The following is a 26,036-nucleotide window of genomic DNA, read 5'->3' as shown; positions in this document are numbered from 1 at the left end:
CTGGAATGACATGAGAATTTGCTCCTCAGGTGAGATGAGCTGCTGGGCCTCTCCTTTGGTACATTTCTTTAGCTGAATTTTAATACTAAAACCAGCGGGGAGCCATGAGAAAGTAGTGGGATTCAAAACATGCCTGTTGAACTCCCACAATATTCCACTGGCTTGGAATACACCTTTGGGATGCTGGTCAGCAGGGGCTGAAGGTGAGTCCAGATTGCCAGAGGCCAAGGACACCTGGCTTGGATCAGCAATAGGGTGGCAGCAGGAGCAGGGCAGTGACTGTCCCCTGAGCTCGTCCAGTCCTGGGGTTGGTTCTGGGCACCTCATGATAAGAAGGAACTGAGGGGCTGGAGCGTGTCCAGGGCAGGGAGCAGAGCTGGGGAGGGGCTGGAGCCCCAGAAGAGGCTGAGGGAGCTGGAAAGGGGCTCAGCCTGGAGAAAAGGAGGCTCAGGGGCCCTTGTGGCTCTGCACAGCTCCTGACAGGAGGGGACAGCCGGGGGGGTCGGGCTCTGCTCCAGGAACAGGGACAGGAGGAGAGGGAACGGCCCCAGGCTGGGCCAGGGGAGGTTTGACTGGATATTAGGGAAAATGTCTTCACAGAAAGAGTGGTCAGGCGTTGGCACAGCTGCTCAGGGCAGGGGTGAAGTTCCCATCCCTGGGGCATGTGGCACCTGGAGGCAGCACTGGAGGAGCAATTCGGCTTCATGATCTCAGAGGGCTTTTCCAGCCTTTCTGACTGTGAAAGCTGAGTGTGCTTCCCATCTCTGCTTCCCCAGCAGCAGCCACAGGACTTCCTGCCCTGGGGTGGCTCTGGTGTCACAGCACCAGAAATCTGCTCCCCTTGTCGCTGGGGGTGGGTGTGGACAGCAGCCAGGCAGGGTCGTGGCAGTGCCCAGGGAGTGCTCACTGTGTCAGATTCTGCAAACAAATCACAGTAAATCAATGCCCCCAGCATTGATCTGGGCTCTGAGGGGCAGATCCAGCCCCAGGGACTGGACTTTGGTTCAGCTCCCATGACCTGGAGTGTGGAGAGCCCAGAGCTTCCCCAGTTCCTGGCTGAGGAACCGGTGCTCCAGCACCCAACATGTGGCACCAGGCACTCCTGACCTACTTTCTCAGGGCCATTCGGTGTTTCATAGCCTTTAGGCTTTTTTCTCCCATTCATCTGCTTCCTAAAATAATCCTGGTTACTCAGCATCTCTTCCTGTGAGACTTCCCAGGCCCTCAATCGTGTTCTTCAGCTTCTCTGAACCACCAGAGTCTCCTTCACACTCACTACCCTGGTCCTTCACAGGCTGTTCCAGGTGAGCCCGTGGCTCCCGGGACATTATTCCCATGTTATTCCTTGCCTGTGCCAACATTCTGCTTTTTCTGAGCAGCCTCATATCATTGTGCCAAGATCTCTCCAGAGCTGTCTGAAATCATCCTTGGTTGCTTTTTCTGAGTCAGTGCTGTTAATGTAAAGCTGTCACAGAGCTCCCCAATTTGCATTTTTTGCCTTTATCTGCTCTGAACTTTATCACTCTGCTGCCTCCTGACTGAGGATATTTAAGTTCTCCCGTTGTCTCCTGATTTCACCCCGGAAAATCCTATTTATGTTCATCCTCCTCGTCACATCTTCCCCTTGTCTCCCCTTCTCAGTTGATTAATAAATATCTCAGTGACTGTGATACACTGATGACTCTGGTTTTGCCTCGGTGAAAAACAATTTCTACTTTTTGTCCTACTTTTTTAGGCACTTCCAACAAACCTTTGCATCCTGCCTGGTTAGTGTTTAGAGCTGAGGGGCATTCAACAGCCTGAGGTGGAGCTGCTGGGGGTGCTCACCTGGAGAGGAGAAGCCCCAGGGAGACCTCAGAGCCCCTTCCAGACCCTAAAGTGGCTCCAGGAGAGCTGGAGAGGGACTTGGGATAAGATCTGGCCTTGGTTTGAGTGAAGCCCTGGAATTTCCCAGGTGCCACAGCTCTGCTGGATGACTGGGAATGTTGTTCCCCTGTCTCTGTATAATGGGATTACAGGGACCATGTTCCCTTTTCAGTGGCCCAAGGTCCAAGGAGAAAACCTCTTTAGGAGCTGTGTGAGTTTGGGATATTTTTGTGTGAGTTTGGAGTACTTTTGTGTGAGTTTTGGCTGTTGGTGAGTTTAGGGTGTTTGTTGTGTGACTTTGGGGTATTTTTGTACGAGTTTGGGGTACTGTTGTGTAAGTTTGGGGCATTTTTGTGTGAGTTTGGCACTTAGCACTGCACAGTTTCGTTTCCTGTGTTTCTGCAGTGATCAGTGGGATTGACAAGGTGTTTCTGTGCAGGTGAATCGCTTTAACAAGGTGGAGGACAGGGCCATTTTCATCACTGACAGACACCTGTACAAGATGGACCCCATGAAGCAGTACAAGGTGATGAAGACCATCCCCCTCTACAACGTGAGTACAGCACTGGGGATCCTCATCTGGGCTCTTTCAGGGCAGTGTCTTTACTCTGTAGTTCCATTTTCATATCCATAAAATGGAAAAAGTCCTTGAGCTGCAGTTTCTAATATATTTAATGTGTTTATAACAGCCATAGTGCAGTTATTGCAACACCAAAGCATCAGGGTGGGATTGTTGGGGTGCTCTGGGCAGGACCAGGAGTTGGACTGGATGATCCTGGTGGGTCCCTTCCAACTCAGGATATTCCATGATTCTATAATTCTATGATCATATTAGCTTTTAATTTTGGTGCATAAAATAAAAGCTGAACCCCAAACTGCCTCTTACACTTCTCTAGTCCCTCCCTGTTTGTTTGCTTTGCTGTGTGCAGGATCCTAGCCCTGGCAGGGGTTGGCATTTCACAGCAGCTTATGGCACTATTCCTGTGTCTCTGAGGGTTTGTTTGATCCTTCAGGTTGTGCTTGAATTTATTTATTTTTATTTTCTTATATTTGTTCATGTTTAATGTAAATCTTCTCAAAGCTAAACTCGGAATTACTGTGAGGTCTGGCCTTGAGGGTAGCAGGGTGGAGCTGCCAGGCAGTGGATTATCAGGGATGGAGGGGGTGGGCAGCACCTCATCTTTGCTCCCCAGCATCCTGGAGCAGGGATTCAGCTGAGGTGACAGTGCTGTGGTTATCTGCAGCCTCCAGAGCCTGCCTGGCTGCTGGGAACTGCCCTGCATGGATTTGCTGTGATGTTTGCATTTGGAGAAGTGACAAACCTGGCATTTCTGTATTGCTGGGAGGGCAGGGATGGGATTAGGGTGAGGGTGAAATCTCATCTGCAGATGAGGAGGGGATGATTAGCTCTGGCTGCATCTGTAATTTTGTGTTTAGAGTCTCCTGCCCTCCTTGCTGGGCATCAGCCTCAGCTGGGCACCCAGCACAGCGTATCCATGGAGTAGCTACTCCCAGTAGGAATCCTGGCTGCAGCAGGCAGTGTCTCCATGGCAGTGCCTCTTGTTTTGAAAGGAAGGTGCCCTGAGCAGCTGTTTTCCTGGCTGCTGTGCTGTCCCAGCACTGGTGTCTCCATGCTCTGAGGGGCTGTGTGCCTGTGCAAACCAGGGTGCAAACACCCCCAGCCTGGTGAAACCAGAGTGCAGACACCCCCAGCCTGGTAAAACCAGAGTGCAGACACCCCCAGCCTGGTGAAAACCAGAGTGCAGACACCCCCAGCCTGGTAAAACCAGAGTGCAGACACCCCCAGCCTGGTAAAACCAGAGTGCAAACACCCCCAGCCTGGTAAAACCAGAGTGCAAACACCCCCAGCCTGGTAAAACCAGAGTGCAGACACCCCCAGCCTCCCAGCAGAGCTCAGACACCCCCACACTCACAGCCTTTTAGCAGAGGGGTTTTCCACACCTGATTTTCCAGGTGTTCCCAGACAGGTGCTTTTTGGTAATGTAGACATGGCAGGATTTTGTCCATCAGGATTTCTCACTATTGGTTTCTCCACCCTTACCTTAACCAGAGGTCTGGGTCACTGAAATTCACTGAGGGAAGGAATAATGAGAGATAAATCTGTGCTTATCAAGGTTTAGAACAATGTCTGTTTTACCTGTGTGCCTGATGGGTGTAAAGGTGCAGACTGTACATTTACAGCAGCACAAGACCAGATCATTTGTTGGTCACCTGAACATTTCCCTCTGGAATCTTTAATGCCATAAACATTAGAGCTAAGCAAGTCAGGTATAATTTCAGGTTACTCATAGAATATCTGCTACTAAGAAATGTCAGTAAATGTTGTTTTTCACTAATAAAAGATGTATCTAAAATAAAATATCCATTCTTACAGAGCACTATTGCAGGCTCTGTGGTGGTCCTGTGTTGGCTATTTTGGCTCAGTGTTGGTTGTATTTTTGGCTCTGTGTTGAATTTTTGGCTGTATTTTGGTTCAATATTGGTATATTTTGACTCTGTGTTGGTCATGTGGCTGATTTGCAGTTCCTCAGGACAAGAGCAGTTAATGGTGTGTGCAGGTAGGTCTCTTGATCTGAGAATTCTCACATTTCTGCAGCTATAAATCAGTTTTAATAGTAGATCTGCAGTTATTCCCTTCAGTAACCTACCACAGGGAATCTTGGCCAGACAGTTTCTTTGACCTGAACAGGAGTCCTTGAGATTCCAGGGATCCTGGAGTGTTTGGCACAGGAGGGATGGGTCCAGGAGGTCCTCTGCTGACCCATACGGGTTGTCAAGGTAATGTTCCAGGGTGGAAATTTGATTAAACCAAGCTTTGGTGGATTCTGTGGTGTAAAATTGCAGCTCTGTTGGCCACAGCCTCTCCCTGTCCCTGCTCCTCCTGCCCTGTGTCCTGGGGAAGAGCCCCAGCCCTGCCCGCACTGCTCCGGGCCTGGGCTGGGCACTGGTCCTGCTGATGGATCCAGAGCCCCCTGAGCTGCAGGAAGGGGAGAGGAGGAGAATTTGGGGTGCCTTTGATTTATATACAGGACACAAAATATTTCCTAGAATAATGGAATTGAATTTGGGTTGGAAGGGACCTTAAAGCCCATCCAGTGCCACCTCTGCCATGGCAGGGACAGGGACACCTCCCACTGTCCCAGGCTGCTCCAAGCCCTGTCCAGCCTGGCCTTGGGCACTGCCAGGGGTCCAGGAGCAGCCACAGCTGCTTTGGGCACCTGTGCCAGGGCCTGCCCACCCTCCCAGGGAAGAATTTTTTCCCAATATCCAATCTAAACCTACTTCCTTCCAATTCAAAGCCACTCCATTTGTATTTCTCTTGCCAGGATTTCTCAGATTTAACTCTGACAAACAGTCAATCCTTTCGAGCAGTTGTTTGTTCTTTGTTGTAGTTATGTTTCATATTTGTTACCTAATGTTTATATTTGTGTTGTTTTTCCACCCCTCTGTTGCCCTGCAAACTCTCCCCATTTTTCTGTGCCTGATCCCTCCTTTCATGGAAGCCCTTCCACCATGTGAAGGAGGCAGTGGATGGAGCTGATCAGTGATACAGAAATTCCTTCCTTTTTGGAACAAAAGCAATGGTTTGAAATGCTCTGAAGGTTTTTTGAGGAGCAAATGGACAATAATGACACCAGTGGTGATGTGTATCCATGGAGCAGCCCTGTCCTACATTTGATGAGTGTTCTCTGGGAAGAGGGATTGTCCTTCCCATGCACAGAGATGAACCAGGCTGGAATCCTGGAATCCTCTGCCTGATCCTCTGCTGCTCCCTGTCAGTGTTTCAGAAGTGCCCTGTCAACACAGCAGCATCCTCAGGGGTGGTGTTTCCATGGAGATCTCATTGGAGACAGTCAGCTGATGGCTGCTACACACACAAACTTGTTTTCAGCCCAGGAAATCGCTCCCCATCTCCCAGAGCCAGCTTTGCCTGGCCATGGTGGAGTCTCTCCTGTCCCTGAACAATGCCAGGCTCTGCACTGGCACAGGGGAAGGGCTGGGAATTAAACCAGGTTTAATTTGTCTCAGATGGAAGGAAGGATTTTTTTACAGTGAGGGTGGCAGTCCCTGGCACAGGTGCCCAGAGCAGCTGTGGTGCCCCTGGATCCCTGGCAGTGCCCAGGGCCAGGCTGGATGGGGCTTGGAGCAGCCTGGGACAGGGGAAGGTGTCCCTGCCACAGCAGGGGTGGCACTGGGTGATCCTTCAGGTCCCTTCCAACACAAACCATCCCATGGCTCTGGGTGAGGAATGTGCCATTCTCTACACAGCCTGACAAACAACAGCTTCCCTGTCAGCCCTGCTGGTTTCTCCATGTGGGGATTCTCTGGGTGGATTTTTCATCTGCCAGCACGCTGGCATCACCTCAGAGTACCAATACACTGTGACCTTCTTGTTTTTACCTGAATTAAAACCAAACAGGTAATGGCTGAGAGAAATGAAAAGGCACCCAAGACTCTAGCAGTCACATCTCCCCTGCAGTGGTGAACATAATAAAGGATGTTCTGCAGAAGCTGAGGATTTTTTCCTGCTCTTCAAGCAGGGCCAATATTAGTGTTGGTAAATACTGAGATAAGCACCTTCTCTGAAATGATTTCTTTTGTGTTGCATTTATTCACTCACAGTCTTGTGGGGAGGGGTGAAATGGGAAGATTTTGAAGGGCTCTTGGCCTCCTAACAGGGTTCTGTTGAATAATTAATGTTTAAATTGCCTTTTCAAATCCAACACTGCGACTTGTTCATCTTTCACACTCGCTGCACATTTAAAACCTTGATGGCAGCGGTCCCTGTGGTGCTATTGTGCTCACAGGAGGGTATTTAAGCATGCAAATTAATTTTAAGGGACACTATAAAGCCAGGCAGCTGTCAATGCCTTTGCATGAGGTGGAGCTTGTTGGGAAAGCATTTCATAACCCCAAAATAGCCTGAACATGGAATAAACTCCACCTGTGCTGGTGCAACTGGTAGCAGGAGGGCCCTGCCTGGGGTTCCAGGATCAGCAGCTGCTGTCCTTCATTCCTGGGGTAACAAACCCACAAAATCCCAGGGGCTGGACCTTGTATGGAGTCTGATCCTGAAAATAGGGCACAGACCACGCTGCTGTGGCTGGGCTGGGCTTTTCTGGGCTGGCTGAGGCATCCAGAGCTGCTCTCTGTACTCATCAGCCTTTTACCTTTCTTATTTTATTATTTTATTTTATTTTATTTTATTTTATTTTATTTTATTTTATTTTATTTTATTTTATTTTATTTTATTTTATTTTATTTTATTTTATTTTATTTTATTTTATTTTATTTTTTTATTTTATTTTTCCCATGTATTATATTCTATGTATTTTATCCCATTTATTATATTCTATTTATTTTATTCTATTTTCCTTTCTTTGCTCTGCTGTACTTGCCTTTTGAGGCTTTTTTTGCCCTCCTTACACATTGTTTTCCCAACACAGATCTTTTTTTTTGCTTTCTCTAATATTCATCTGAGTAACCTGTGCTCCCAGATTGCCCCTCCTAAAAATTCCCTGTTTTTCATTTGTGAGATGATGACAAAGCTTTTGATGAGCCAAGTGCAATTACTTAACAGACAAAAAGAAAATGCCAGAAAATAAAATACCCAAAGCATACCCTTGCACCTTTTTACTTGGTCAGAAGAGGCAGACCCCAATCCATGCCTAAACACGGGAATCCTTGTGGCTTTGCAGGGTTTGTGACTCAAATTCTTCCTAAATTCTTGTTACCTGCAAATCACAGTAGCACAGAGTTGTTCAGGTTGAAAAAGACCTTTAAAATCATCAAGTCCAGCAGCAGCATCACCACTCCACATCCTCCAGTGCCACATCCACACTTTTTTTGGACACTTCCAAGGATGTGCCAAGGCTGGACACTCCTTTCAGTGAAGGAATTCTCCCAGTATCCCACCTGATCCTCCCCTGAGGCCATCAGATCCCTTTGGAGAGGCTGTTGGGCAGACTCCTGATGAGTGTGGGATTCAGTGGTGTCAGCCAGGGGAGGTTTTGGGGAGAGCTTTTACCTGGGACTGTGGGGAGAGCAGCTGGTGCCATCCTTGGGGGGTGCCCCGTGGTCCTGGGGAGGGAGAGGGGCACAGCAGTGGCACAGGGGCTGTGGGGTGGGAGAGGGGCACAGCAGTGACACTGGGGCAGGAGAGGGGCACAGCAGTGACACTGGGGCAGGAGAGGGACACAGCAGTGACACAGGAGCTGCCTGGGGCAGGAGAGGGGCACAGCAGTGACACAGGGGTGGGAGAGGGGCACAGCAGTGGCACAGGGGTGGGAGAGGGGCACAGCAGTGACACTGGGGCTGCCTGGGGCAGGAGAGGGGCACAGCAGTGACACAGGAGCTGCCTGGGGCAGGAGAGGGGCACAGCAGTGACACAGGGGTGGGAGAGGGGCACAGCAGTGGCACAGGGGTGGGAGAGGGGCACAGCAGTGACACTGGGGTGGGAGAGGGGCACAGCAGTGACAGAACCAGCCTGGCAGTGGCAAAGGCACAGACAATCATGGAATCATGGAATAGCTTGGGTTGGAAGCACCTTAAAGCCCATCCAGTGCCACCCCTGACGTGGCAGGGACACCTTCCACTGTCCCAGGCTTCTCCAAGCTCCATCCAGCCTGGCCTTCGGAGACTTCCAGGGGTGGGGCATCAGCATTTTTACATCAGCACAGCCAACACTGTTCTCCCTTTCTCTCCTCAGCTGGTGGGGCTGAGTGTCTCCAATGGGAAGGACCAGCTCGTGGTGTTCCACACCAAAGACAACAAGGATCTCATCGTTTGTCTCTTCAGCAATGACCCCTCCAACGACAGCAGGATCGGGGAGCTCGTGGGAGTCCTGGCCAGTCACTTCAAGAGGTCAGTGCTGGGGCTGGGGCTGCTGGACACCCATTCCAGAGTGGAGATCATCCCTGGATCTCTGTGGCACTTCACTGCAGTCATGCAATACCACAGTGACCTTCCTTCCTGGCATTTTTGGGACACACTTTTTGCCTACAACTCTTTGTTGCCTCTTCTGCCTTCCCTGTATGTGTTTGACAGCCACAGGTGTTTGGGGGACAAATATCACTGAAGGTGTCACAATGGCTCCCAAGGGCTTCCTGCAGCCAAACTCTTCATGATTAAAATTAAGATGGAGCTTTTCTTTGCTCAGATTGACCCCTGCTCCAGTACCATAAATCACCAGCAGGTGATTTATTGCTTGAGCAATAAATCATTGCTGTGCAATGTCATCTCTGCTCCCTGAAGTCTGTCTGTCTTGTAAATCCCCGAGCCAAAGCTGGTGATTTGGTACAGGGGTATATGGGATTGAGCTCCTGGAGCAGCAGGAGTCACCTGGATCCCAGGAGTGAATTCCAGGCTGCTCACACCAGCCCCAGGCACAGAAGGAACTCCAGGGAGAAACAGGGTGTGGAGAGCAGATCTTTGTGTTGTTCCCTGGCTCCTCTAGAGGAGATTCCCAAGAGGAATGATGCTGCTCAGCATGTGCAGCCTTGGCTTGCTGTTCACAAGCTCCACAGAACTGACAGAGTGGAGCCTTTAGAGGTAAATCTTCAAACAGAGCTGTGAGTAGCAGGAAAACGAGAGGGAATATTGGTCTCTTTAGTTCCCTGGGTATTTTTCCATGAATTCAAGAACACTGTGCTGGTCCAGCCCCCTCTCACCACCCTGGTGTGAAGTTCAGGACTGGCCCTGCTTCTTTGGGCAGGGGCTGTGTCCACTGGAAATGGATTCTCAGCATTGGCATAACTTGTTTGGAGAAATTCGGTGCTGCAAAGCAACAGAAAACATTCTCTAGTTTTGCTTTTACCTAAATATCAATTCATGTCTAAGGCAGCTGCTCTTGCAGGCTCAGGAGATTCTGTAAAGCAATGCACTTTGTTTGGGAATCCTGGAAGTCCCTGGAGTTCTTCCATCCAGCATCACCTTCAGGTGGCTGATGCTCCTCAGGGCCTTGCCAGGTCTCTGGTGTGAGAACAGGCTGTGGCACTGTTGGTGCCACTCCAGCTCCTGTGTCCAGTGTCCAATTATCCAAAATTGCTTTTACTTTTGCTCAGATGGGTCCCCCAAGCACCAGCCCTTGTGTCACATGTTCCCCATTCAGCCCAGGCAGAGGTGCTTCATTTTAACAAAGGATGTTGTGACCATCAGCCTGAAACATTGCACCATTCTCCTAAGGGTGGAAACTGCTGATTTCCAGCTTCTTACTCTGATTTTAACAATGACATTTCTACCTTTAAAAATAATTTGGTTTAATCTAATCATTGTCTGTAGGAGAATGGCAGTTAAATACATTTATGTGCTGATCAGCTCCACTTAACACAATATTAGCATTATTTTAGTGCTGGAATGACAAATTTCAGCACAGCTGGGTAAATGGGAGAGCTGTTGTAGAAGCCCATTTTTCTCCAACATCCATTAAAAGTTCCTGGATGAAGGGCAATGCACAAGACAACTTACATTTAGTTTCCCAAATATATAAATGTCATAGTTTCCCTCTTCAAAGCAATATCTGTAAATCAAAACATTCAGGAATGTATTCGTGTTTTCCATCACTTTCCATTTTCCTAGCATCAAAAACTCCTGTCAATGAATGGGATTAGCTGACCCTGTGCTGCAGAGGTACTTGGGGAATTCCTCATTATCTGGGATTAGCTGGGTCGGGTTTCTCTGCCCTGCCCGAGGAGGTGCTTGCTGTGAGCTAAGGCTGGAGCCAGCAGGAAAATCTCAAGCCTAAAAGTTCAGTTGCTTGGAAGATCCCACCCATGGTGGGGTTTCAGAGTTTAGCTCCACCCGGGGTGTGGGAGCAGCTCCTGTGGGTTCTGGGGCTCTTTCTGAACATTAAAAGCAATTTCCAGCCATCTCAGCCCCCATCCTGAATCCCTGCTGGGAGCTTTTAGCAGGGCTGAGGTGCCACAGGCACCTGTGGCTGTGTGGGTGGTGGTAGGTAATGATCCTTTAACTGTGTGTGTAATAAAATCATGTGGGTTCAGTGCCATTCTGTGGTGTAGGAAAGGGGAAGAGGAGGTTGCTGGTGTCACCTGAGCTGAGGCCACCCAAACCTTCTCATTCCAATACTTTTGGTTGTTTGGGTTTTTTTAATTCCAAACTCTTTGAACTGGGAACTTCAATGCTCACGTGTCTGTTTGGGAATTTTGGACATTTTCAGCAAGAAATAGCTTGGACATTTTAGAGCAATTATAGAGGTGACATCTCTCAATGCTGCATTCTGCTTTTGGGCACAAAGGCTTCACATTTGGGAATGTTTTGCCTGAGTTCACATTTCTTTGCATCACCCATGAAATCTTCATGAAGCTGTGTCTTTGAAAAGTTATTCCTGGTAGGAATTGTCTTACTTTGAGAATGTGGTTCACAAATAAGTGTTTATACAGGGGAAAACTAACACGAGGCTGTTGAGAGCTGTAACATTTTTAGTGGAGTTAACAGGAGTTCAAGTCACGCTCCTACTGAGTCAGCTGGATTTGGGGTTTTTTACAATGCAGCTGAATTCCCAATAGAAATTATGGAAAGCTGGATGAGGTGTTGATGTAATGGCCACAGAAAGTTCATGTCTGCCTGCAAAGCAGTGTGAGCTCCCCTGGGAATTTCATGGCTGTCTCCACACCAGGGATGGGCATCTCCTGCCAGAGCTCAGGAGATCTGGGATCCAGTGAGTGCCTGGAGCAGCTGGGAGGCTCCAGTGGTGCCTTGCAGGAGCAGATGTGTGAAATTTGGGTCATGTTTCTGCAGGAAGCAAAGGTGCTGTGCAGTAGATCAGAGCTCAGTGCCCTCGTCCTTGGTGTGCCAAGGCAGGGAGCAGCTCCTGGGAGCTCTGGGTGTGGGCACAGCCTCCCTGCCAGTGCTGGGGCTCAGGGGAAGGGTCCTGAGGAGCTCTTGGAGGAGAGGGGGTGGGTGTAGAAGGGAAGGATTATATTTTCCCTTTCCATTGTACATCCTCATGGCCCCTCGGGCTCTAGAAGATGTCTGGAGTGATCAGTGCAGGGCACTGAGGATTTTCTGGGATGACCCAGCTGTGGTCACCTCCCTGTGCTCTCACCATGCTGTGCCTCCCACCTGTGTGGGGTCCTCCCATGTGGGTGATCTGAGCCCTGGGGGTGCTCAGGTGTCTCCAGGGCAAGTGCCCAAGGCCCATCCTGCTGCCAGGGGGTTTGTCCTGCCTGGCTGCCCACGCCTTGGGATCGGGGAGTCACTGCCCTGCTCTCCAGTGCTTTCTGTTCCCTGATCCCCACATGGGCTGAGCCACAGCCCTTGGGTTCCTTCCAGGATTCCTGGAGGGAAGGGGGAGTTAAAAGAGCAGTCAAAAGCAATCCCTGCAGAACTCCAGCAGAAAATCACTTGCCTGAGGATAATTTTATATTTTCCATTGCGCTTTGGGACCTGTCAGCCAATTTTAATCATTAGTGTGCCCTGGATTCATCTTCCTTAGTTCTGGGCCTTACCCTGGAGTGTTGACTCGGGTGCTGATGGAGCAGGAATTCACCCAGGGGGATCTCAGACTGCCCCAGGGGCTCCTGGTGGTCCTCAGGAAGATCACATTGCCCCTGTCCCTTCCTCCTGCCCTAAGTGCTGCCCGTGTACTCCATCCCTGCATTTCACTGCAGGAGTCAGGTGGCAGCAGTTTCTTTGGCTGGGGAAGTGGAGAGGTTTCGGTGTTGGATTTAGTGTCACCTGCACTTGTGTCACTGTAACATAGCAATGTGGCTGGGCAGGTGGAATTTATACATAAATTACATATGTAAATTGGGGGAAATCCATGTATATACATAGATAGGCACCCATCCCAGAATCCTGGGGTGGCTTGCATAGAAGGGACCTTCAAGCCCACCCAGTGCCACCCCTGCCATGACAGGGACACCTTCCACTATCCCAGGGTGCTCCAACCCTGTCCAGCCTGGCCCTGGGCACTTCCAGGGATCCAGGGGCACCACAGCTGCTCTGGGCACCCTGTGCCAGTGCCCAGAATATCTGCAAGAATTGGGGAAAATATGCTTATAATTATGGAAAATGTAAGAAATTCTATGTATATACACCTATGCACAGAGGTGTAAAAAAACTGGGAGAAATCTGTGCCCTCAGATTTCAAACCAGGTGAAACAGGCCCAGGCTGCCCAGGCTGCCATTCCAAGCCCAACTTGCTTGGGGAAGCACATCCCAAAACAACTCAGTGGTTCCCTCAGCATGTGGGAACACAACTGGGATTAAAGCTTTTTCTGCTGAATTCTGAGCAAAGCAGGAGCCTGGAAGGGGAGAAGCGAGGTCACACCTCGGTGGGGTCACACCTCAGTGGGGTCACCAGAGGCTGCTCATTCCTTGGGGTGGGTGTAGGAAAACCCAAAGCTGAGCTGGGGCTGGGGGAGACACCTCAGGGCATTCAGAAAAGCCTTTTTAGGGGGCAAAAGAGCACTTTGACTGCTTCCCTGGCATTCAAAGCTTCAGCTTTCATTTGGTACGTTTTTGGTCCTGTCTGTACACAAAGCCAGAGGAGATTCCACTTGGGGTGATTTTGATTGTTTAAGAAAAAAATGCTCAGCTCAGTGATGAGCCTGGTCTGGAACACAAATAATTTGATTGAAATAGATTCAGGATTTTTTATTTTATTTTTTTTCAACTGATGTGGAGAGACAAACCTTTGACTCAGGCCCAGGAATCAGGTGATCAGGAGTTAAACCTTCAATTTGTTATATAAAGATGCTTTTTCCTATCAAAACTGCACTGATTTTAATCAGTTTAAGATTGTTCCTTTCTTTTAAAGCTGTTTACCTTTCTCTGGTGGAAACCTTGATTAAATACTGAGATTCAGGGAGCTAAACCAGGAGCATCTTCTGTAGCCAGGGGCAGTTGGGAGGGGACCATGGGGATATAAATAATGGGATTTTGGGACAAAGGAAGGAGGAGGAGCCCAAATGGTTCAGGAGAACAGGAGCATGTTCCCAAAGCCTCTCCCTGAGGAAATAACCATGTCCTGGGGCAGAGCCTGCCCTCAGAGGAGGGGTGGCATCCCTGGCATCACAATCTGTCACTTAAGCTTTGAGGAGATCCCTGAACTGATGGGGTCTCCATCATTTTAATCATAACCCATTTTTAGGCAAGTTCTGCTGGGTTTTGTGGGGAGCTTGAACCCCCAGGTAGCAGCTTTTAAGCACCAAGTGCTTGACCCTGAAGAAGGGCAGTGGCAAAGGGAAAACATTTTCCTTATACAAAATAAATGGGGAAATAAACAAACTGGAAAGATTGGCCTAATTCTCTTGGCTTGTCTTTGTGACTTTTTGTTACACTTCTCACTGTGTTCCTGACATGGAAAAGAATATTTGTCTCCCTCAGTGTTGGATTAAGCCCTTTTCTGACCCAGAGATAGGGTAACTGAGAGGAATTTTTAAAATTTTTATTCTATTTTCAGTGTTATGTTAAGGGTGAGACAATACAGATGTTTATAATTTACACTATTACAATCAAAAGGTAACAATTTTTAAATTACAATTCATTATAAATGTTTCTTAGCTTATCAGATTTTGCTACACCATGCTGTAAATGCCTTAAAGCAATCATCTAAAATTACCCCTCATGAATCTTATTATAATGCATCTTTCATAGTTCTATTTCCCCAAAGTATCTTGTGTTATTTGCAAGGCCATCCTTTGAAACTTGTTTTTAGTTCCATTTCTCTCTCAGCAATGTCTGTCCTGTTCCAGGGCATTTCTAAGTCAGCATTTCTTAACTCAAAGTTTACACACAGATACATACTATGTAAACCTTCTATCAGACTTTAATAATTTTCTACAAATTCATTTCCCACACCTCATTTCCCACAAACCCAGCTGTCCTGGATTTGTGATATTGAGAACACAATGAGCTCGAGGGAGGGGTTTGGGCTCATCAGGCTGATGAGTTTGTGTAAATCCTTTATTTGAGTCCCATCCTCTGCATCTAAAAGTCAATTCTTGTGTCTGATAACACAAATAGTAACAATTAATTGTGTTTCATGGTCTTCCTTTGAGTCCAGAGAGGTTTATTGGTCAGTTCTCCTCCCCTAATCTGCCTGTGCCCTGCTACCATTGTGTGCCAGCAGCAATTTTGTTCAAAACCCTCTGGAAACTGGATTCAGTTTTATTCCTTTTTATCCTTTATTCCAGCAGCCCTGTGTAACTTTGGTGCTTTCCCTTCTCTGAGCAGCTCCTGGATGCTAAATCTCCACATCCAAGGCTGTCCTGGGAGGGAGCTCTTGGTAAAACTGAAGTTCTTGGGGCTTGAGGTGCTGAAGGAGGTTGATATTCCCATGGTGTTGCTTGGGGTTTCCTGGAGTTGTTTTGTGTTCAGGAAATCTTCCCCAGGGCACTTAAAAATCGTGGATTACTTTGGGAATTTGGACCCAGGTTTTCTCAGTGCTGTAATTCCTGGGAAAGAGATCTTCAGTGACCCAAAAATCCTCTTCAGTGACAAGAGCTGCTCTCCAGTGGCCACTGGTGCTCTCCAGCCCATCACCCCAGTGTGATATTGTACAAATGATGTTTGTTCTCACTGAACATTTGCAGAGATCCTTGAGTTTCCCAGTTCATTCCCTGTCTCCAGCTAAAGGATCTGCTGGGTAAACTGGTGAATCCTTTCCATGCTTGGACAAGCTAAAGGACTAGGGTAAAACTGGATTTTTGTGGCCTTGGTGAAAAAAACAGCATTGAGACTGTCAGAAGAGGTGAGACAGTCCTAGAGTAGGAAATTCAAAGCCATCCTCCTCCTCCTGCTCCTCCCTCAGGGTTTCAGAAGCCTCAGACCCCTGAATATGAGCATTTTATTTTTAGAGCCCTCAGCATTTTCTGTGTCATTTTATGAGGCTCTGTCCAGCTCCCTGCTCTCCTTGAGACATTTATGATCAGAAAGCAATTAAGGTAATCACCCCTGAGGATCTGGAATTCCTGCATCCTACATCCCACAGCCACCCTTCCCAGTCCAGCTTCCTTTTTGGTGCTGGGAACTGGGGATTTCCTTCAGCACAGGCACTGATGTGGGAATAGGAAAATGGAAGTTTCTCATATTTCAAACCTCTTCCTTTTCTGGTTCTGGGTTCTGTTCAGTGTACTCATTATCACAAATTACTATTTTCAATCTTGAGCTGCAGCTCTCGGTGCTCATTCAACACTTGGAAAGTTTGACACGAATCCACACTTTTTCTTTTCCTGGAAGTGTTCAAAAACCCCGTGTGGGTGTGGCACTGGGGTGATGAAAGGGTGCTGGATTGACAGTTGGACTCGATGATCTTAAAGGTCTTTTCCACTTTAATGATTCATGATTCCATGAACCATCACCCTAACCCTGTTAAAACCTGACAGAAGCAGGAGGCATCTCCTAAGAAGTGTTGGATGGTACAAACATAGCCCCACATCCTCTGCTGCATCCCAAAATCACAGAATCCCAGAATGGTTTGGGTTGGAAGGGGCCTTAAAGCCCATCCAGTGCCACCCCTGCCATGGGCAGGGACACCTCCCACTGTCCCAGGCTGCTCCAGCCTGGCCTTGGGCACTGCCAGGGCTCCAGGGGCACCACAGCTGCTCTGGGCACCTGTGCCAGGGCCTGCCCACCCTGCCAGGGTACAATTCCCAATATCCCACCCATCCCTGCCCTCTGGCAGTGGGAGCCATCCCCTGGAAATCCTCTCTCTGTGTTTCCTGTAGCTCCCTCAGGCCCTGCAAGGCCACAGTGGGGTCACCCTCATCTCCTCTCCAGGTGAACACCCCCAGCTCTCCCAGCCTTTCCCCAGCAGAGCTGCTCCATCCCTGGGATCATCCTGGAGCCTCCCTGGGCTGGCTCCAGCAGCTCCAGGTCCCTGCAAGTGGGGTGTCACCTGGGCAGGGAGAGGGACAGTGGCTGTCCCCTGGTGCCCAGGCTGTGGGGTCAGCCCAGGACAGGGTTTCTGTCCCTGTGTGGTGGCTCAGCACACCTGGGCACTCCATGGCCCCTTCTGCCAGTGCTGCTCAGAGCTGGAGCCACGGGGATGAATGAGGCTGTGCCACCCCACTGCAGTGACCACAGACTGTCCCTGCGCAGGGCCGTGCCCGCTGTGCCCCTGTGTGCTGCCCATGAGGGGTGTCCAGCCCTGAGCTGCTGCTGCAAACAGCCCCTGGGCAGCCAAAATGGGCACAGGTGGGTTTTGGTGTCAGCACAGAGCTCCCAGCCTGGGCAGCTCCTGCTGAGTTCAGTGCTCAGCTCCTGCTGAGTTCAGTGCTCAGCTCCTGTGCAGCTCCTGCTGAGTTCAGTGTGCAGCTCCTGTGCAGCTTCTGCTGAGTTCAGTGCTCAGCTCCTGTGCAGCTCCTGCTGAGTTCAGTCTCAGCTCCTGTGCAGCTCCTGCTGAGTTCAGTGCTCAGCTCCTGTGCTCCCAGTGCTGAATCCCATTCCAGGCTGCTCCGTGCCCTCCCTGGGCTGTGGAAGGAGCTGCTCACAAAGCTTCAGGCACAGGAAATGCCTCGTGGGTGATGCTAAAACTTCAGCAGGAGTTGTGCTTTCAGCCCCTTTGTTCCCAGTGAGACACTCCAGGCTGGTTTCCCACCTTGGCTCTCATTATTCCCAATAAAGATCTTGGTGTGCTCCATGGGCCAGAGCCTGAGCCAAGCTTAGGAAAAGCTTTGCCTTTTACTGCACTCCTTCAGCTTGGGGAGAGCTTTCAGTATCAGTCCCAAAGAGGTTTCTGTAAAAATGAGGACAGCAATGGTTTTCAAGGCCTTAATATTTTTAGGGACATGGAAATTTAATAAAGAGGCTCAGTAGGTTGGTCATGTTTGAAACAATAAAGAAAAATGCATTTTTCTCTTTAATATTCAAGGGAATATTAAATGTTGATATCGATTAATATATTACATATTTGATTCAGCAACTTTTTACATTCTTACATAAAGCAATGTAATGTGTAATGAAAATACTTGTGTATTATGTGTAATGAAAATACACATTATTATGTGTAATGAAAATACACATTAACAAAGCTTTCCTGTTCTTTTGCTCTGTGGCATCTTCATCAGAGCCAAAATTTCTCTTTTCAGCTTCCTTTCCTCCCATTTTCCTCTGGCTCAGCTCATTGCATCTCCTGAGCTCAGATTTGAGTTGTTCTCCAAAAGGTATTTCTGTGACTGCTCTGTCAGGAGTCACTGGGATGCCAGAAAATTATTCTATTTAATAATTTCAGTCTATTTAATGACTCCAGTTGGTGATTTTTCACAAAACTCAAATGTTATGCTTAGAGTGGAGGTTTGGATTTGGGGTTTTTTTTTCAGGATGTTTGGAGGATCTCAGTGATAAAATCTGAATGTGCTGAAGACCCCGAGAGGTCTTGGCATTTTTGGAAATGTCTGAGGCCCTTTTTAATCTGATACTAAATATTTGGCAAAAATATTGTCTCCAAACAATTCCTTCTGAAGCTGAAGTCAAATAAATTAGAATTTAAACATGGCTGTATTGGAAAAACAAGGCAAAACCATTTATTACTTGATAGATTTTAGAGCTTTTATTTTGGTTTTTGCAACAGGTACAGAACTGAATCTGTGAGCTAAAAGTTAAAGCTCATGCTGTAAAGCAGGCTGGGAAAAAAATCACATTCCTGGTGTAAAACTGAAGTAGATCAACTCAATCCACTGAGCCTGAAGTGTTGTTCTCCATACAAATCCTCCTACACCAGGTTGTCATTTTTTACCCAAATTTCTGAGTGTGTTTGATCCATGGCTTTCCTCTTTCCCCTTTGCTCTGCCAGGTTCCTAAATTAAGCTGTGTTGGGGTTTTGATATAATATAAGAAAGATTTGCATAAGTGCATTTATGGTAATTTTGTGGTGAGTTTTAATGTGTTGGCTTCATTTCAGCCCTTCAGATCCTTAAATCACTTTTGATTAGCTGTTGCTTAAACATTGCTTTTTTCCCCCTTTTGAAAACAGATGCACTGGGGATGAGCCGAGGCAAATTTCTTGTAAATCTGCTTTGTTGCTAGAGTCAGGCTGAGAGCCTTTGCTCTTGCCCAGAGCTGGGGAGCTGGGTATAATAATTTATTATCCAAATGGGATGTTTTAGTGCTGAATTAAGTGAGAGGAAAAAAAAAAAAAAAACAGAGGGGAGTGCTGGTGTGGAAAACCCAATTTTTTTCCCTGGATAAAGAAGCTTTTCACAGTGAGGGTGAGGAGAACCTGGCACAGGGTGCATTTTCCTGGGGGTCTCTGCAGGATTCCTGCCTTTTCCTGGGGGTCTCTGTGGGATTCCTGCCTTTTCCTGGAGGTCTCTGTGGGATTCCTACCTTTTCCTGCAGTTCCATGTGTGATTCTTGCCTTTTCCTGGGGGTCCATGTGGGATTCCTGCCTTTTCCTGGGGATCCCTGTGGGATTCCTGCCTTTTCCTGGGTATCCATGTGGGATTCCTACCTTTTCCTGGAGGTCTCTGTGGGATTCCTGCCTTTTCCTGCAGTTCCATGTGTGATTCTTGCCTTTTCCTGGGGGTCCATGTGTGATTCTTGCCTTTTCTTGGGGGTCCATGTGTGATTCTTGCCTTTTCCTGGGGGTCCATGTGTGATTCCTGCCTTTTCTTGGGGGGTCCATGTGTGATTCTTGCCTTTTCCTGGGTATCCATGTGGGATTCCTGCCTTTCCTGGGGATTCCTGTGGGATTCCTGCTTTTTCCTGGGGTTCCCTGTGGGGTCCCTGCAATCAGAGAGGTTCCCAGCCTCTCCAGGATGCTCAGCTCCTCCCCAGGGGAGAACAATGAGCCATTTTCTCCATGCCACACTCACTGGGTTGATAAATAGTCAGCAAAAGGATCTTCTTGGGGTCACAAAATCCCAGAATATCCTGAGCTGGACCCAGGAGGATCACCAGCTCCTCAGGGTTTGTTGCCCATGCAGGCACAGGGAGAAGTTTATTTGAGGGCCCCTCACCACCCCACAGTCTGTGGCTGGAATGGGTGTGGGGGAAGTAGCTTTCACTGCAGATTTCATCCCATTTCAATCCATCCTTTCCTTTGATGATTTCATCTGGGAGCTGCAGTGCTGAGAAACCAAAATTAGGAAAAGTTGAAAGAGCACCTGTGCTTCCACATTCAGATCCATCCAGCCTGGGCTCTGCCTTGGAGGTGGATGAGTTTCTGTGTTGTCGCTGGCCTTGTTTCCTTCCCACTAATAGGAAATTCTGAGGTGGAAGGAGATCTGGTTATGCACCAGAGTGGAGATGTTCCAGAGAACTCCTGAAATGCTCCAGATTTCCAGCAGCATCATTTTCTCAATGCCCATCTCTGCTTGTGTCCCTGAGGGCCAGCACTGAGCTGCTCCCAGGCTCTTCCAGCCAAGGCTTGGAAGCAAAGTGCTGCTTTGGTTTTCAGGGCAGGAGTGAAGGATTGAAATGTCCCCAAGTGCCAAACCCACAGGGCTTTTAAACCCCTCCATGGATGGGGACTCCAGCCCTGCCCTGGGCAGCGTGATCAGATAATTCTTCCTGTTTTTTTTCTTTACCAATTTCTTTACTCAAACAGCAACATCTGACAGTGACAGCGTGTCTCGGTTTGAACGGACAGGTGTCTGCTGAGGAAGGCAGAAGCCTCCCTTGAAATGGAAAATATAAACCCCCTCCCTCTGAATTATTATAATTGTGAATTTAAGGGGCTCTCAGGTGGAGATTCCTGAGTCGGAATAACAGTTCTTTATTAGGAAAAATAAAAATACAAATGCCATAGTACAAAAAAAACAAACCCACTGCCAGAGTCAGAACATGCCCTGATTCCCTGTGGGTCAGGGAGGTGGCAGCAGCCCCATCCCAGGGTGGCTCAGCCCTCCTGCAGTGCCAGCTGTGCTTCTGCTGGAGCAGGATCCTGCACAAGGGGGGAGTTTTCCTCTGGAGCTCCAGGGCTGGGGGAGATGGGCCTGGGCTGCTCTGGGAATGCAGTGGGAAGAAAGCTGCTCCTCTGGGAATGCAGTGGGAAGAAAGCTGCTCCTCTGGGAATGCAGGGGGCAAAGGCTGCTGTGCTGTTCCCAGGTCAGATTGGATCCAGGTAGGAATGCTCGGCTCCTCCCCTGGGCAGAGCATCTCCCCATGGATGATGGAATTTTCTCAGCCAGGCAGGGACACTCAGTGGCCATGGACAGCAGAGATCTCCTGGAGGGAGGGTTGGCTGTGGAAGAGATAAAGAAAACTGCCCAAAGAGCAGCAGAGAACTGCCCCAGCTCTGACAGATGGCAATGGATGCACATCCAGCCATATCTTGCATTTCCAGCCTAAGACACAGGAGATGTTTTCTCCTTGCTGCTCCCTTTATTCCCCTTTTTGTCCCCGCCAGGCTCCTGCTCCAGCTGAGCTTTGTCAGCGCCATGCAGGGCTGGGGGGCAGGGACCACCCAAAGGTGGGACCAGAGCAGCTGGGGATGGGATGGGGGTCCTGTTTTGGAGCCAGTGGGATCCTGTGCTAAACTGAGCATTAAAATCCCAACCTGCATTTCCCCATTGTCCTCATGCTGCCTCTGAACACCCAGTTCCATACTGGGGGCCCAGTAGCTGCTCCGTGTGGTGCTGCTGGCAATCCCAGGAGCACACAGCTGCTTTCAGGAGGCTGCCACACATTTTCCCTGGAATTCTGCCCACCTCGCTGCTGTTCCATCGGTTCTTTCCTTCCCCAGTATTTCCCTCGGTTAAGGGCTCCAGTGACTGACAGCAAACAAAAAACAACAAAAAAAGCTCCATCGTGATCATATTTACTGGTGACCTACTTAAAATGCTCTTTCCTCCTGCTTTGGTGTGTGCTGCAGTGCTGCTGGCTCGAGTCTCCAGGGAATTGCTGCTGGAATGATAATGAATGCACAACGTGGCCCCTCGCTTGTTTAACTGGAGTCTCTCAAAGACATGGTTTATTTTTTATTGCATCATTTAGACTTCCTTTTTCTCCCCCACTTGTGATGTATTATTCCCATTTTTGGTCTCCTTGCTTCACGCTCTGACTGCAAGCAGAGCTATTGTTTGAAGTGATACCATTAAATCATAGGATGCCTTTATCTTTTGATAATTTGTCTGTTTGTTTTTCAGGAAAATTAGGCTTTTAGCTCTCTCCCACAGAGTCTGAGCTATGTTGTCAAAGGCTTGTGTTGAGCATAATTTTTTTTTTCTGGTGAAAATACAGTAGCAGAGGTGACTATTTATTTAACAAATGCTTTACACCTGCTTTGGTCCATTTTTGTAGGGTTGTTGTAAATGGGTTTGCAGGATGGGAAGTCATCAGCATGTCCTATGCCAGGGGACGGCACTGGGTGGGCTTCAAGGTTCCTCCCAACCCAAACCATTCCATGGTTCTGTAATTCCATGAATATCAGGATGTAGGAATCCACTGAACCCATGGATGAGGGATCACACCTGAAATGTTCTTTTCTGGTGGCTGTGAATCCTTCTGTCCCCACAGAGGTGACAGTAATCATGGAGGAGGCAGGACAAGAGGGAGTCACCTCCACTGTAAAACCACTCAGGATCTGTGGAAATTCATCCAGTCTCTGGCTCCAAATGAGGCTGTAAGGAATGTTTAGTTCTCCTCTAAGTAGTGAGGGCACAAACATGGGAACAGCTTGGTGCTGCTTTGGGAGGAGGAACTCACCCTGGTGTCCCCTCAGTCCAGGGCCACAGTGTCCCCTCCAGCTGGGATAATTCCCAGGTAGTGGCTGAGCTTTGTAAAGTGAGTTTGGAGCCTTTGGAGTGGGTGTTGTTGCCTCCCTAGGGAAACTGGGATGTGTGTGCTGTTCTCAGGCATGAGAGCCCTCACCCCTCATCCCTCCCAAACCACAGAAAGAAACTGGGATTGACTGGAAGAGCTGCCAGAGAAGTTCTTGCCACAGAGGAAGTTGGGATTACAGAGAGGAATATTGTCTGACCAGGTCTGTGTCCATGGGAGCTCATCTGGGAGCAGTAAACAGAATATTTAGAAGACACAGAGCAAGCAGGGGAAGGAAACCACAACAGTGTTGTTCTCCAGAGAATCTTTGTCACAGTCAGTGGATTTTAATGCCACCATTTCCACATGTCCCAGCTGCCCATGAGCTCCAGTGGCTGATTCCACCTCACAAAGCACCCAGAGCCTGTTCCTCAGTTTCAGACATTGATCAGGGCTTGTGTCTTATCTCCTCATCTGCTTTCATTTCAGTCATCCACCAGAGCCCATGGTATAAATTAATATTCCCAGGCCACAGGGTGCCTTGCATAAAGCATTTTTACATCCAAATGGCACCATACATCCTGTAACAGAGCTGTGATTCATGGGCTGTTACATGGCAAAGCTGAGGTGAAGCCAGCTGACTAATTTATACTGAGTAATTCGATTCTGAATTAAATGCACAAAAGATTATTCCTTTTTTCCCTTTGTGCTTTTCCTTGTGTGAACTCAGAAGAACTGATACTGGTGAAGGAAAGGTTGTTTTCATTCTGCATCACCCCAGCCTGGTATCTGCTGAAGGGCAGTTTTGGGAGATTTGCGGGGATGGCTCCACCCTGTGCCACCCTCCTGGGACTGTTCACAGGCCAGGCTCCCTTCCAGAAATCCCAGTGTGCAGCCAGGCCCTGGGAACCCTTCCCTCAGCCTGTGTTTGTGTCTGCAGGGATGGAGCACTCTGACAGTGACGTTTCCTTGATGTGCAGGTAGGGAACAGCCAAGCAGTGAATAACCCCATCTGTGCTGATCATGGGTCAGGGAATGGCTTGGGTGGGAAGGGACCTTAGAACCCTTCCAGTGCCACCCCTGCCATGGGCAGGGATATCTTCCACTATCCCAGGGGCTCCAAGCCTGGTCCAGTCTGGCCTTGGGCACTGCAGGGATGGGGCAGCCACAGCTTCTCTGGGCAGCCTCTCCTCAGACCCCCTCAGTCCCCCCAGCCCCATCCCCTGGCACAGGAGTCCTTCCTTCGCTCGCTGATGGGCACAGATTTGCAGAAGCTGAGCTATGGATCCAGCAGGATCTGGGCTGTCACCCCCTCCATGCCATGGGGACAGGTCCCCCAGGCTGCTGGTGACCACCCCTGCTTGTGTCCAGCTCCTGCAATCTCCGAGCCCCCGGCCCAGTCTCCCCAGCCAGCCCTGCTAATTTTAGCTTGGTTTCCCAGGGAAACAGGGCTTTGTGTGGCTGATGCATTCTGAGGTTTGACAGTGAGAGAAAGAGGTAGTAAAGATCACTCTCGGCGAGACTTTTTTTGTGAAAATGGCTCCTTTTGATTAAAGAGACAAGCCCTGAAATCTTCAGCCATCCAGGGGTTTCAGCATCCACAGCCCTTGGGCAGTCCTCAGCCCTCCAAGAATTATCCCACATGGAAAAGGAAAGGGTGCTGAGGAACAAGGCAGTGATTTTCTGGGGTTATTTATTTTTTGGGAAAGCCCAGTGTAGTCCTTCCTCCACTCAAGAGCATCTCCTGGGATGCTCTTTGTGGAAGCATAAAAGATGCTTCTGTGGAGCCTCCAGCCATGTGCAGGATCCAGCAGCATCTGCTGAGTGAATCCTTTGCCTTTTTTAATGTGGAAAAGAGGAAAGCAAAGCTTTTTTTGTGCTGGAACCCTGTGGCCCTGGGCTGCTGCAAACTTTCCAGCCCCACACACACACTTGGGCTTGGTGTTCACATCCAAACTCAGGTGGTGACATTTCCTTCCCAGGAACTTGTGAAGAGAATAAAAAGGGTGATTAAAACACTTACTCATAGGTTTGTGACCTCAAAGACCAGCACATGTTGTGTTTTGCCTTGTTCAGCATCAGCTGGAGAGTGAGACAGGACAGGATCCTGTTTTCCAGAGCCAGGGAACATAAAGTGCATCCCCACAGCAGGCATGACTTGTGTGAAGTGGGGGTTTAAGTAGCCTGAACCAGGGGAGGTGATTTTTAGATCCCTTGTGGTGTGTCAGGAATCTGCCCAGGGCTGCAGGTGGGACCTGCAGGAGCCTCCTGCCCCTCTGCAGTGACAGCTGGGGACAAGGGGTGTCCCCAGAGTCTCTGAAATGCCACCACAGCTCTGTGTTCAGGACCTTCGTTCCACCAGCCACCTTCAAACCAGAGCAGGAGATGCCTCCAGCAGCTGAGCAGGTCCCACTTTGGGGCAGGTAGGACAGGGGTGCCAATTCCCAGAGCCTTCATCCCTGCCTGGGGTTGCCTGAGTTGTGCACTTGCAGTGTGAGGGACGTGTTTGCCCAGCTGCTCCTCAGGGCTGGGTTTGGCTCAGGCTGGAATTAATTTGCTTTATAATAAGGAATTCTATGGAGACTTTTGAATGTTCATAGTGCTCTTGTGCCTCACTGGTAGCTCCACTGGTGCTGTATCCTGCAGATTGGCCAGGAGAGTCCTGAACAACAAGAGAAAGGAGCAGGGTGAGGATGAGCTTGGAAGGGGGAGAAAACACAGCTTGGGAGAGAGTGAGCTTGGCAGGAAGCTCAGCTGGTGCAGCCCTCACACCTGAGTGACTCAGGGGGTGCCTGGTGTGCCTCACGCCCCCCTGCAGCAGGAGGTGTTGGGATGTGTCACCTCACAGTGACAGTGACAGGATCTCCCACTGCTGGCAGGAGGAGAGTGCTGGTGGCTCCTCTCTGCTGGGGGCTTCAGCCTGAGGGGTCTCACCACAGAACAATAAAATCATCAGGGTTGGAAAAACCCTCTGAGACCGAGTGCAGCCATTCCCCCAGCACTGCCAAGGCCACCACTGACCTCTGTCCCCAAGTGCCACATCCACACAGCTTTTAAACCCCTCCAGGGATGGGGACTCCACCACTGCCCTGGGAAGTTGTGTCAGGGCTGGCCAACCCTTTCCATGAACAAATTTTCCCCAAATCCACCCCAGACTGTTCCACCTTCTTTAGCACTGCCAGGTCTGATCTGCCTCATCCTCTCCTGGTGCTCCTGATCCAGCCATGGCCAGGGGAGCAGCACTGGCTGTGCTCAGCTGGGCTGGGGGGACTTTGGATTGACAGGACACAGGGAATGGGTTCCCCCTGCCAGAGGACAGGGATGGATGGGTACTGGGGGGAATTCCCCCCTGGGAGGGTAGGCAGGCCCTGGCACAGGGTGCCCAGAGCAGCTGTGGTGCCCCTGGATCCTTGGAATCGTCCAAGGCCAGGCTGGACAGGGCTTGGAGCAGCCTGGGACAGTGGAAAGTGTCCCTGCCATGGCAG

General features: G+C 49.3%; 1 protein-coding gene across 2 annotated transcripts in view; it reads left to right on the top strand.

Moving 5' to 3' along the window:
* MYO1D (myosin ID) overlaps positions 1-26,036 on the top strand; it is a 141,697-nt gene that overhangs the window by 82,030 nt on the left and 33,631 nt on the right. The window contains exons 20-22 of one of the 2 annotated variants that reach the window (XM_072919201.1): positions 2,306-2,419; positions 8,597-8,751; positions 21,665-21,907. In XM_072919201.1, coding sequence (XP_072775302.1) covers positions 2,306-2,419; positions 8,597-8,751; positions 21,665-21,740 — 345 coding nt within the window. In that variant the 3' untranslated portion in view covers positions 21,741-21,907. Of the gene's footprint in view, positions 1-2,305; positions 2,420-8,596; positions 8,752-21,664; positions 21,908-26,036 lie in introns of those variants that run through there. The other variant, XM_030255914.4, reaches the window with a different exon arrangement.

The sequence above is a fragment of the Taeniopygia guttata genome, chromosome 27, assembly GCF_048771995.1.
Source record: "Taeniopygia guttata chromosome 27, bTaeGut7.mat, whole genome shotgun sequence".
Classification (NCBI taxonomy): Eukaryota; Metazoa; Chordata; class Aves; order Passeriformes; family Estrildidae; genus Taeniopygia; species Taeniopygia guttata.
Note: the sequence above shows the minus strand (reverse complement) of the source record. Positions and strands in the feature narration are given on the sequence as shown.